This window comes from Callospermophilus lateralis, chromosome X (genome assembly GCF_048772815.1).
Source record: "Callospermophilus lateralis isolate mCalLat2 chromosome X, mCalLat2.hap1, whole genome shotgun sequence".
Lineage (NCBI taxonomy): Eukaryota > Metazoa > Chordata > Mammalia > Rodentia > Sciuridae > Callospermophilus > Callospermophilus lateralis.
Genome location: NC_135325.1, coordinates 122,171,328 through 122,183,572, shown reverse-complemented (window position 1 = coordinate 122,183,572; position 12,245 = coordinate 122,171,328). Strand labels below are relative to the sequence as shown.

At 39.7% G+C, this 12,245-nt stretch overlaps 1 protein-coding gene across 1 annotated transcript in view; it reads right to left on the bottom strand.

The window, feature by feature from the left end:
• The window catches only part of Tmem185a (transmembrane protein 185A), a 38,057-nt gene that overhangs the window by 3,378 nt on the left and 22,434 nt on the right, over positions 1–12,245 (bottom strand). The window contains exons 2-5 of the mRNA XM_077106675.1: positions 11,879–12,055; positions 9,661–9,868; positions 4,144–4,227; positions 94–270 (exon numbers count right to left, since the gene is read on the bottom strand). Coding sequence (XP_076962790.1) covers positions 94–270; positions 4,144–4,227; positions 9,661–9,868; positions 11,879–12,055 — 646 coding nt within the window. The remainder of the gene's footprint in view (positions 1–93; positions 271–4,143; positions 4,228–9,660; positions 9,869–11,878; positions 12,056–12,245) is intronic.

Here is a 12,245-nt window from a genome sequence, read left to right as displayed (position 1 = left end):
GTCAAGGGCTGGCAGGCTGCCTTTCCAGGTAGGCAGGATGTCGTCATGGGGGAGGGTGGGCTTGGGGGCTGGACAGATTTCCCAGGTGCTTACCTCGAAAGTAAGGAGAGGCACGACGATGGTCATCCAGCTCAGTGCCATGGTGATGTGCGTCCTGCGCTGTTCTGCAATCACATCCATGGAGCGCAGGAACAAGACTGACCACACGATGTAATAGAGGACCACGAGGCACAGAAAGGACATGAGGATCCACAGGGGGACACACACCACCTGCGGGGAGAAGCAGACAGGAGATGTCTTTAGAGCTTCGGCCCAACCTCCAGTGGGTGCCACTGTCATCACCCTGCTGGTCTCTCAGTTAAGACACTGCAAGCCTGACTGAGGACAGTCCCATTGCCCAGCACTGCTGTGAGGGCAGCATGGGAAAGAAACCTGTAGCATGTTCACCATGGGACCTGCTGCAGGAAACGCTATGTCCCAGGCACCTCTTCTTTGGGGGAAGGTGTTGCTTCTGGGCCTTGGCCTCTGGGTTCCTAGAGTCTTCACTCATAGTCCCCACTCCCTCACTCAGGACTCCTGTGCTCAGTGTCCCAGTCCCCGCTTCCCACTCACTCCCACTTCCCCTCTCTCACACATGCAGTCTGGCCCCGCCTGCCTCTGCTGGCATCACAGGTACTGCAGGGACCAGGGCTGCCTGGGCCCCTGTGCGCACACCTCACACACTCTCACCACACCAAATATCTACAACCTGCTAGAAGAATTTGAGGACACTTTTGGGACCACGTCCTCCAGCACCTTTAGCCGCCTAGGCTTCTAGAGATCCTATACCCCATCCAAGTTAGTGACCTTGGCAGATTCACGCTGGCTGCATCGCGCTACTCCAATCTTGCCACCATGCCAGGCATGCTCTGTGTCTGTATGTACTGTCCCAGCAGAATGACATTGCCTCACCCACACTTGAGCCCAAGGAGAAGCCCTGGGGGCATAGCCTGGCCAGCCTCCCTTGACATCTCCCCACCCTCCTACCCTGACTCCTCAGGCTACTTTTCCCTTGTTCCTTTCTTTCCTTAGGGATCATACAAGAGAGCTGATTGGTTTGGGGTATAGACTTAAAGAGTTCTAACAACTGTACATATGTATAGCTGTAGGTGGCACATATAATAGTACTGTCACCCTATAAAACTTCCTTATGCTTTGGGGCTGGGGATGTGGCTCAAGCGGTAGCACGCTCGCCTGGCATGCGTGCGGCCCGGGTTCGATCCTTAGCACCACATACAAACAAAGATGTTGTGTCCGCCAATAACTAAAAAATAAATATTAAACTTCTCTCTCTCTCTCCCTCTCTCACTCTCTCTTTAAAAAAAAAAACTTCCTTATGCTGCTCCTTCATTGTTACTTTATCACCCCATCATAACCCTGATCTGTTAGTGATCTGTTTTTAGTCACTGTACTTTTGTTTTTGTTTTTCTAAATGAGAATGTTGTATAGATGGGATTATATACCAAGTACTTGAGACTAGCTTCTCCCAATCAGTATAATGTCTTTGGAATTCATCTAAGCTCTCCATATAGCCACAGGTTGTTCCCTTTCATTGTTATTGACATTCCACTGTATGGATGACCAGTTTATCACACTACTTGGTGAAGTTAGTTTCTAACTCCTTGTATCACCATCACTGCCACTATAAGGCTTTATATCTGTGTTTTTGTGTGGCTTTATATTTGTAGTGCTAGATCACATGGTAAGTACATGTTTAACTATATAAAAATTGCCAAAACTACTTTTCAGAGTGCCTAAACAGTCCTGCTTTCCTGGCAGTAATGCAGGAATATGCCCCTTTCTCTGCAGTATCTCCAGCACTTGCTATTGCCAGATTTTTTTTTTTTTCATCACTGTGATTAACGTGTAGAAAGACCTCACCATGGTTTTATTGTCCCTTTCCCTGAGAGTTAATGGTATTGAGCATCTTCCTATGCGTAGTAATCATGTATATATCTTCTTTATAAATTATCTGTTCAATCCACAATTTTGTCAATTTTTAAATCAGATGTTTCTTTTCTCATTCTTGAGGGTTTTTTTTTAGTAATCTTCCTATGTTTTTAATGCAAGAAAAAGTTTTGATAGTTAAGAAATGTGTCTCCCAGTCTGTGACTTGTCTTTTATTTCATTTTAATTTTAGGAATTCTGAATTTCTCTTTCTTTGTTTTGTGAACCACATTATTGCCGCCATTTCTTTTCTTTTTTTAATTGTTGATAGATCTTTATTTTATTTATTTATTTATATGTGGTGCTGAGAATCAAATCCAGTGTCTCACACATGCCAGGCAAGTGCACTACTGCTGAGCCATAGCCCCAGCCCTATCGGCACCATTTCTACAAACTCTTTACCTAATTGTAGGTCCTAAAATTTTTGTCCTATCTTTTCTTCTAATAGTTCTAGAGGTGTACATTTTAATTTTAGATCTATGATTTTTGATAGATGATTTTTTCCTCTTCTTGATTAGCTTGACGTTCTTGATTGTAAGTTCTGCTAAAAACTATATGTAGTTTGTCTTTCTCCTTCTAAAGCAAAACTGTGATGACTTATTTATTGGATTTCCTTTCATGGGTGGCATGACAGGGATCTTAACAGCCTCATTTGCTTTCACTTGGGAGATATGTAATCCGACTGCTTCATGCACTAGAAGCTATACAGGATTGAGGGTTTAAATCCCTGTGTTCACTTGTGCAAATATATTCAAAATTCCAAATCTATTTTTTCCTGATTGTACCTTATACTAAGAGCTTTGTCTTGGCTGGAAGCAGTTTTCAATCAAATTACCATTTTCTAGATGTATCACCCTGAAGATGTAGGATGGATGCCTAAGCAACATTTTTCATTACGTTTTATCAAAGACTTTGGGTGAAAGAGGTAAATCTCATATTTCCCTATACTTTGGAGTCCACGCTCCCTTATTTTTTTCCATGTACTGAAATGAATACTTTTCTTTTTTAACTATATGTTTTATTTGGTATTGTATGCAAAAGTGTACAATCAAGCAGCAGGGAAAATAAAAGCATGTCCCAGAATCCATGGAATACTCCTGCCTTTGCTCCCAATCTTCTTTCTATGCACTCACTAGTTGAAACAACACTACATTCTCTAATTTGTGGCTTGCAATTTACCTGTGTATCCTTCCCTCCATCCACACATGCACACCTTCATTCACAGTCAATTTTAACCTGATACTCATTAAATGAAAACACAGAATAGAAGCTTGAGTTATGATCCCACCCCTAGCAAGAGTGTAAACTGGTACAGGTTTTTGACAAAGCAAGGTGGCAGCATAATATTTGTATTTAAGAATCTTAAAAATCTCCAACCCTATAGCCCAGTAATACTGTTTCTGGAGAAATTCCTAAGGAGAGAGTAAAAATACCGACAAGAAATTTTATGCATCAAATTATATACTTCAGATTATGCAGGAGTATAAATGTTTATAGTATAGTAAGATAACTATGGTTAACAAAAATGGATTGAATATTTCATGCTGCTAGTAGAGGAATCTGACAGTTCTCAACACAAAGAAATGATAACTGTCTAAGGTAACAGATATGCCAAATACACTGATCTGATCATTACCCATTGTAAACACTATTGGAATGTCACACTGCACCCCTAAATATGCATATTATGTGTCAATTAAAACTTTTAAAAACTTAAATACATATATGTGAATATAGATATGATATATATGTGTGTATGTATGTGTATATATATATATATATATATATATATATATATATATATATTTACACACACATATATGTAAATGTAAATGTATATTGCCAATGCAGCATGTGTTAAAACTGCAAACACTGGCAACAACAGAACTATTTATAAATGACAGTCTGATAGATATAACTAAAGAATGAATCAACTGAATTTATATAAAAAATCAAGATATAAAACTTTACATGCAGTATAATTTTATATAAAACAAGGGAATATAAAATACTAATCATATTATCTCCTAGTGACAGTATCATAGGTGATTATTAGTTTATTACCTATACTTGTCTGTCTTCTCCAAGTTTCCTACAATGAACATGAATTACTTTTATAATGAAAGCATTTATTTAAGGATTTAAAAAGTTACATACAAGCCAGGGCCAGTGGATGATCTTGTCCAGTCTTAAGGCAATGAATATAAACTGGAGAATGTTGACAGAACACAGGATTTCTAACTACAAATGAAGAGAAGAATCAGTTAAACTATAAGTTGCATTCAATACTACAGTTATTTGGTTAACACACTAAAAGGCAATGCAAACTGTAATACAGTAAAACTATATTGCATTACATTGGAAACTCCTGATTTTCCACACAAGAAGAGCACAGCAATGCTATACCAAAGAGAAATGTGCTCCTACCTTATCCCTCTGCTTAGTGCTTGCCCTGGCCTTTTTGTGAGTAAAGGCCTGATCATTGCTGGCTCAATGATGATCTTGTTTCTAGGTATAGTGAGAAAGAAAGGCAATCCACAGTGGACTCCCCATGCTTCCTTCCTGCCCTATCTACAATCATCTCTATTTGTAACCACCCTTGTAGTTCCTTTTTCTTATATCCAGGACTCAGCCCTATATCCCATACCTTCCTTTTCAGCTCCTTGAAGACCCTGTCATATCAAGCCATTAATTATAGATTTTTTACTGCATCATTTATCTTACCTATGTCTTTGATGCTTTCCAACAAGAAAAAAGTTAAACATTTCCCATTAAAAGCAAAAGCAACCCCAACTCCAAATAATCCCACCCCCCATGAATCAGTAACCCTCTCAGTCTTACTTCCTTTTTCTACTAGAGCCCAGCTTTGTGAGAAAGAAATGGTTATATGAGCCCCTACTGCCTTACTACCATCCTAATCCCCCCACCATATGATCTGGCCTCTGTCTACATCACCACCCCATCAGGGAAACTGCCTTCATCAATGTCACCAATACCAGGAGGCAGCAGAACACTTAACACTCACATCCTCTTAAATGTCTCTTCACATATGCTATGGCAGACTATTCCTTTCTTTTTGTACCTCTCCTTCAGAACTTCAAGGATTCCACTACATAGTCTTGGCAACCTCTAAGTGCTCTGACACTGCTTTCTTCTTAGGTTCTTTCTGATGATACTCAGAACCTAAATCTCAGCCTTTTCATTCACTCCATTCTGGGTATTGAGAAGTTTCAGTCACTCCCCAGCTTGTATTACGGCCTAGTGGTCAGTTCTCAAAACTATCTCCAGGCTAGCCTTCCTGCTGTGCATCAGACCCAGCTGCAACAGATGCCACTAGGAACTAGGCTTTCCTAGGGGCATTATGAATGAAGCTGGTCCCCAACTGAGCTTGTTACCCCCAGCACTTTAAACCCTGTCCTTCTCCTTTCTTTAACTGTAAGTCACCATAGCATGCTGATTCCCCAAATCACAAACCTGGGAAGTGCCCTCTGTTTTTTCCCCCACACTCATATTCAGTCACCAGCACCTGTCGATTCTCCTATCTAAACTTCTCTTGAGCCTGCCCCCCACTCTTTATCCTGATCAGGACTACCTCACTAGGCCTCCAATGTCATCAACCCGGCAAAGCACTTTCACAGCTCTAGCTGAATGACCCTCTGTTCAAATGGCCTCTGGGGTGCTCTTCTTTTTGGAGAAAGTCCTTGTCTTTGTCTATAGAACAAAAATATGTGACCTGGCCCAGAGATTCCCCAAAGTTCTCAGTTCATAGGACATTTGGTGACTTTGTAGTTCTTTCACAGATCTCTTGGCCAAAAGAAATAACTAATCGTTCCACTGATTAGGAAATTAGGTATAAATTTAGCATTTCCATACTAATCAATTTGAAAAATAAATAAATCACCTAAGTCAAAAGAAAAATATAATTATATTATTTTTAAAAAGCACACAAAACATATTCCTACTGAGATTTTGTGCCTGCTAGGTGGTGCACAATTTCCCAAATCTTGGAATTAGATATGGCACTTCCATTTTCATTACCCATTCTTCTGCTGCATTTTCCCATTAGTGCTAGCTTCTAATCATAGCAACTTCCAAAAACTCAGCTCTTTAAAGATACAGTATCAAAAGGAATGGGTGTGAACTAATAATACAAATAAAACTGAGCTAGTGGTTTGTGTAGTATCCCAACAAATGGATCAGTGTCCTTCAAAGCGTCCATTATCCTTGGTGCCCCTTGAGTACGCTAAGGTGCCTGGAGCGTGCCTTGAGTGATGAGGGTGTAGCTCGTTTAGCCCCACACCTGTATGCAGGTTTCCTTTCCCCCAGAAGTGTGGACTTCCATCTTTATGCTCTAGTCACATATGAGCTACTCTGGAGTCCAAGAGGGAGGACAGATTGGGGTGAAGTTAAATAAGAAATCTTGAGCTGATGCAGAAAAGTGAGTTCTGAAATAGGAATTTAGGTGGCAATAGCTTCCTGAGGGTTAGCAGAAGCAGGCATGTCAAGAAGATCATTCCAATTAAGTAAGAATAGTGAGGAGAAAGAGAAATGTTAAGAAACAGCAATTCATAAGGAGTAGGGGGAGGAAGAACTCAGCAAAGGAATTCAAGCCAGAGGCAGCCAGAGGGTCCAAGGACTGGAACTTGGCCTTGGGCACTCATGCCAGGTCCCAGAAAACAGGGTTGAGCAGAGATCAGGAGAAAGGAACAGAGCACTAAGGATACAATAGCAGACTTCAAGAAGCTCGCCTGTGAACAGGAAGGAGAAAGCATGAGAGTGGAACCCAAGCCTCAGAGGGGCTTGCTCTAGCTGCTTTCTTTTCTTTTTAAGAGAGTAAAGTTGGTGTAAGTTTGGCTAAGATCCAGAGCACTGAATGGATATGTCCACAAAGAGGGAAGGAAGAAAACAGACTGGTCTTTCAGATGGGCAGAGTGTTTGTGAATGGCCCTGGAATATGATACACATACAGATATTACCAGGCTGCACAGATACCATGAGGGTCTGTTCAATGCTGCTCAACTTCACTTTAATTACTGTATTCCAAGAAGCCACATTATAAATTTGTTTTCTAACTGTACCCCTCATGAAATTTTAATACCACAGTTATTTGGTAGGTAATGTACTGCATGCATGGCTGCACTTTATTCATAGAAAGAGTAAGTGTTGGGAGTGACAAATAAATTATTGCTTTGAACTCCATAGCCTTGGACAGCTTGACTGCAGCATCTTGGAATCTTTCCATGCAAAGGTGTAGAAAGACACACCCATTTGCAGGTGCAGGTATTAATGGGTGTTAATGGGGCTCATTCTGGGCATGGAATTCATGAGTTCATGGCCTTGAATTTATATGCCTGCTAGCCTTGGGTAAAAGAGATACCAGTGCAGCCTATATAGCCTTGAGGCACCAGCTGCCTGGAGGAGGAAGAATTACTGTGCAAGTGATAAGGCCCCAACCAGGCCAACTTCCCACAGCCTCTTACTTCTTGTTTACCTTGAAGAACCCCTTCTCACAATAAGTTCCTTTGGTGTGTTTCACTACAAACAAAGCATTTGTGGGCTTTTCCCATTTATTAAGATCAGACCCATCAGGTCTTTTCCACCCACCAAGCTCTTACTTTAAAAAATATTTTTTGTGTCTTTTATATTATTTCTTAATACTCCTCTTCAGACACTTATTTCCAGGAGGCCCACACCATCAAGGGTTACTTATTCCCTCCCAAGCAGGCCATGGGTGAGAAGTAAGACCTTTCCCACCTTTATCCCCAAACCAATCTTTACCCTTTGGGGGCCTGAGTGCTATGGCCCTGTTAATGCATGGTCTGGCTCAAGATGGTGACTTAGTCTATGAGTCAGGTGACTTTCTTTAGCAGTCCCCAGCAATCAGCCAGAGAGAAGCAGTGCAGAAGAGAAGTAGCTGACTTGTCAAACGATTAGGGAACTGCAGGGGTGGTGAGGGTAGGCTGAGAGAAGTACCTACCTTCATAGTCTACATCTACCCATCAGCCACATCCAATGCTAAGGTTTCTGCCAGTTCTAGAGGGGAAGAGCACCCCTTTCAAGTCCAAGCCCTTCCTGGTTTTCTTAATTCTGTTCCCTCTGGTTCTCACAGTGCCTTGTTCCATCAGCACCTCTCTCTCTCTTGGCAATTTCCTCTCAAACCTACACCTGGGGTAAAAGTACACCTAAAGCTAAGGCTTACCCTACAGCTCCTATGTTCCCTTCCAAACCAATATCAGTCTCCTTCCTATAATTCTTTTCCACAAGGCACCTAAAGTTTTTCTCCCTTACTCACAGGGTTATAATCCAAGACTCCCAGAGGATGCCTGAGACCACAGATTGTGCCAAAATGACATACTCTGTTTTTTCCCCCAATATATACATACCTATGATAAAGTTTACTCTATATATTAGGCATAGCAAAAGATTAATAAAAAACTAATAATAAAATAGAACAATTCTAACAATATATTTTAATAAAAGTAATGAACTATATTATTAAAATGTTACTGTAGTCTATTAGATTTTTGGACATTGGCTAATCACAGGTAACTGAAATCAAGCAAAGTGAAACCGTGGATAAGGCGGCCTCCTGCACTGTCTCCAGTATCTCTTCAACACATTAGCTCACAGCTTTGGGCCCTTAACTTATGTGTACAGGGCCTGGGCTTTGGAGTGTGATTTTTAGCTTTATGAATCAACTTGGCTGGGCTATAGTACTCAGTAATTTTATTTTTGGTACCAGGGACTGAATCTAGGGGTGCTTAACCCCTAAGCCACATCCCCAGGCAAGTTTAATATTTTATTTAGAGACGGGTTTTGCTAAGTTGCTTAGGGTCTCACTAAGTTGCTAAGGCTGTTTTGAAGTTGAAATCCTCCTGCCTCAGCCTCCTGAGCTGCTGGGATCATAGGCGTGTGCCACTGTGCCCAACTACTATACAGTTATTTAATCCAACTTTAAACTGGGTGTTGCTGTGAAGGTATTGATTTCAAATATAGGTGATTGCACTTAGTAATTGGGTGGGCCTCATCCAAACTGCTGAATGTTTTAAGTGCAACACTGAGGTTTTCCAGAGAGAAATTCTGCCTCAGGACTGCAGTCTCATCTCCAATCAAGTCTCTAGACATTTCAGACTTGCCAATCCCACAATTGTGTATATGCCAGTTCCTTCAAATTTATCTTTTTTTTTTTGCTATTGTTATTGGTGACTGAACCCAGGGGTGCTTTACCATGGAGCTAAATCCAATCCTTTTTCTTGACGTTTTGAGACAGGATTTTGCTAAGTTGCTGAGAGTCTTACTAAATTGCTAAAGTTGGCTTTGAACTTGTGATCCTCCTGCCTCAGCCTCCTGAGTCACTGGGATTACAGGTTTGCACCACTAGATTCAGCTAAAATCTATTGTTTTACATCTATATCTATCTTATGAGTTCTCTATCTCTGTAAAGGCCTTGGTGATGCAAGTGGATTGGAAAACAGGAAGTTGGGAGAAGGATAATGGCCTTGGCAGAGGACAGCTACACTTTGGTGTCAAGAAAGGAAACAATTATTTCCATTGTATTTTGTTGCCACATATGGCATGATCTAGAGTTAACAATCAATCTCTTCCTAACAAAGAGCAAGACACTGACATTCAAACAACTGTTTTGAAAACATTCTTAAATGTATTAACTCTTACCTCTAGTGACCTATCGTGTCGAAAGCCCCAGACACAAGCTGCAACAGACACTGGAGAAACAAAGAACAGTGGCATGAAGACCAGAAGCCAGAAATGGCTCCCTCTCTCGATCCTGTCGCAGACCAGAACTTCAAACATCAATAGGAGCAAGTGGATGCCCACAGCAATCAGCATGGCTTTAAACTCCACACACGTTTCTCCTTCTGCTCTAAAAAGGGAGAGAAGAAGAAAAAGACAAAAGACCCTCAGTTCAGAATCTCCATTTATAAGCAAGCAATCCATGGTGAATACCAATTTATGCTGGCTCTTTGAATTTTACTTATAAATTTGTCAAAAAGAAAATGAAAATCAGGTAGAAAGCTAAGTTAAACCTGATCTTTAGTAAGATATTCACAGAAGTAATAGCCACAATTATTTCTCAGACAATGTATATATATACTTTTGTTCATAACTTTAAATTCAACTACAAGAATTATTTCTAAGATTATTTATACTGATTGCTTCTACTGTTAAAAAATGACAAATATCTCTTCAGTCTATGATTTTCATTTGTCATTGAATTAAAAGCCATATAAATCACATTTCATGCAATACTACAAAAATAAATCTAGCTTTATGAACAAGTGTGGTTTATTCTCAACAAGATATGGTAACTATTTGTTAGGTGCTACTTTAAAATACAAATTAAAAGTTTAAATGTCTTTTTATTTTCCTTTCTTTTCCATTAGGATGTATTAAAACCTGCAGATGAAAGATAAGTAACAAAATAGTTAAAATCGTTCTCAAACAAAATTAGTTCAATTAGCTAATTCAATTCAAGCACAAACTTAATACATTAACAGTTGAAAAATGGTAAAGCCACAAATCAAGAAATGCTTTATAATGCATTTAAAAGACCTACAATATTTAGTCAAAATATACATGAACATTCTGATATACATGTCTTGTCAGTGATAGACACACCTGAGATTAGAACACAGAGAAAACAAGGTCAATGTTTGTTCCCTTAGAACCAACAGTGTTCCACCAGTTAATGTTAACACTGGAATGACCATATCTATACATTCCATATATTTAATCAAACACATAATTCTTTTCCTTGCTCAAAAAGTCTTAAAACAACAGATAAGAGTTCAAATAGCTTCTAAATATCAATTGTTGAAACCTAAAATAATAGTTACTTTTAATTATTTCAGGAATAAACATTAAATATCTAATACTATCTCATAAAAAGGAAAAGATGTGCAGCCATATAGGTAATCAATCTTTTTTGAAAGATATAAGGACTTTAAAATAGCTAAACATCAATAGCCCTGACTTGCCAAGGCTCTTTGTGTAGTTATTTTAAAGCTCCTAGATACATATGAGATAATACTCACACCATATAAATCTTCTTGTTATAGTTCATAACCAATAATTTTAAAAGTTGAAGGGGCCCCAATTTCTATACTCTTCAACCAGGAGTAGCAGCCTGTACCTCCTTCTCCCCTCCCTACTTGCCTACTGGGCATTGCTTCACTTCCCAAATAGCCCCCACACCCCATTACACCTTTTTTTTTCTTTAAGAAGTTCCAGTCTCTGTGAAAGAGAAGAAAAATACTCTCATAGAGCTCAGTAACACTAGCTGTACCTGGCTCTAGTGACCCCAAAAACTCTGTCTTCCTTCTCAACATGACTCTCAACTTTTCTCATTCCCCTGGCTCCCATCTAAAGGACTTATAGTCTTCCCACCAAACCACCTTCCAGAAGTCATTAACAGTCCTAAAACCCCAGTGCTAGGAGAGTAGGACAAGGGGAGCCATAGTTCCAAAAGTTATCTGGAGAAAGTCAAATCCCTGATGATCAAGGCTAGAACTATGTTTAGTCACCTGTGGCATAAAAATTCTGTAGTTTGGTTTCCTTTTGGATTATTTAGGCACTTGTGGGCTGGCTTGGCACTTAGCCAATCAAACTAGCATTGCTTTTTTAAGAAAATAAATACCAAACACCCAATTAAAAAAAAAAAAAAAAAACCACTAAAGGGTTCTCAGTTTGCCTGTACTATAGTTCTTACAAAACCCAAAATAGGTAGAAAAGGAATGGTTCTCATTTTATCAAAAGTGAGGAAAACAGAACAATAAATTTTTTAAATGTTAATTATTTCACAATATGAAAAAAAGTGAGGAAAAGCAAGATATCCTTAGGATAGAGACCAATGGGTTTTATAAAGCACTATTACCGATACTGAGGATTTCGTGCCCAGACTCCAGTTCCAACTGAGGCTCCAACAATGACCATCAACTTCCACAGCCATATTGGAGCAAAGACAGCCCAGTAACTCCACTGAATGATGCCATCCAGGCGAAGGGCCAGCAGCACAGAGAAGAGCAGCAGACAGGCATAGATGAGGAATTTACTAGGAGAAAAGTAAAATGATTAAAGGGGATTCACCTTCACAAATGGAGTAATAGCAATATATTTCAGTACATAAAATGTCACTAACTCAACAATCATTTATTGAAACGTTTTAGATAGCAGATATATTTTATTGGGTTAAGAGAAACATAAAGAAGACTAAAGTAAGTTCCCTGTCTTCCAGGGCTTCC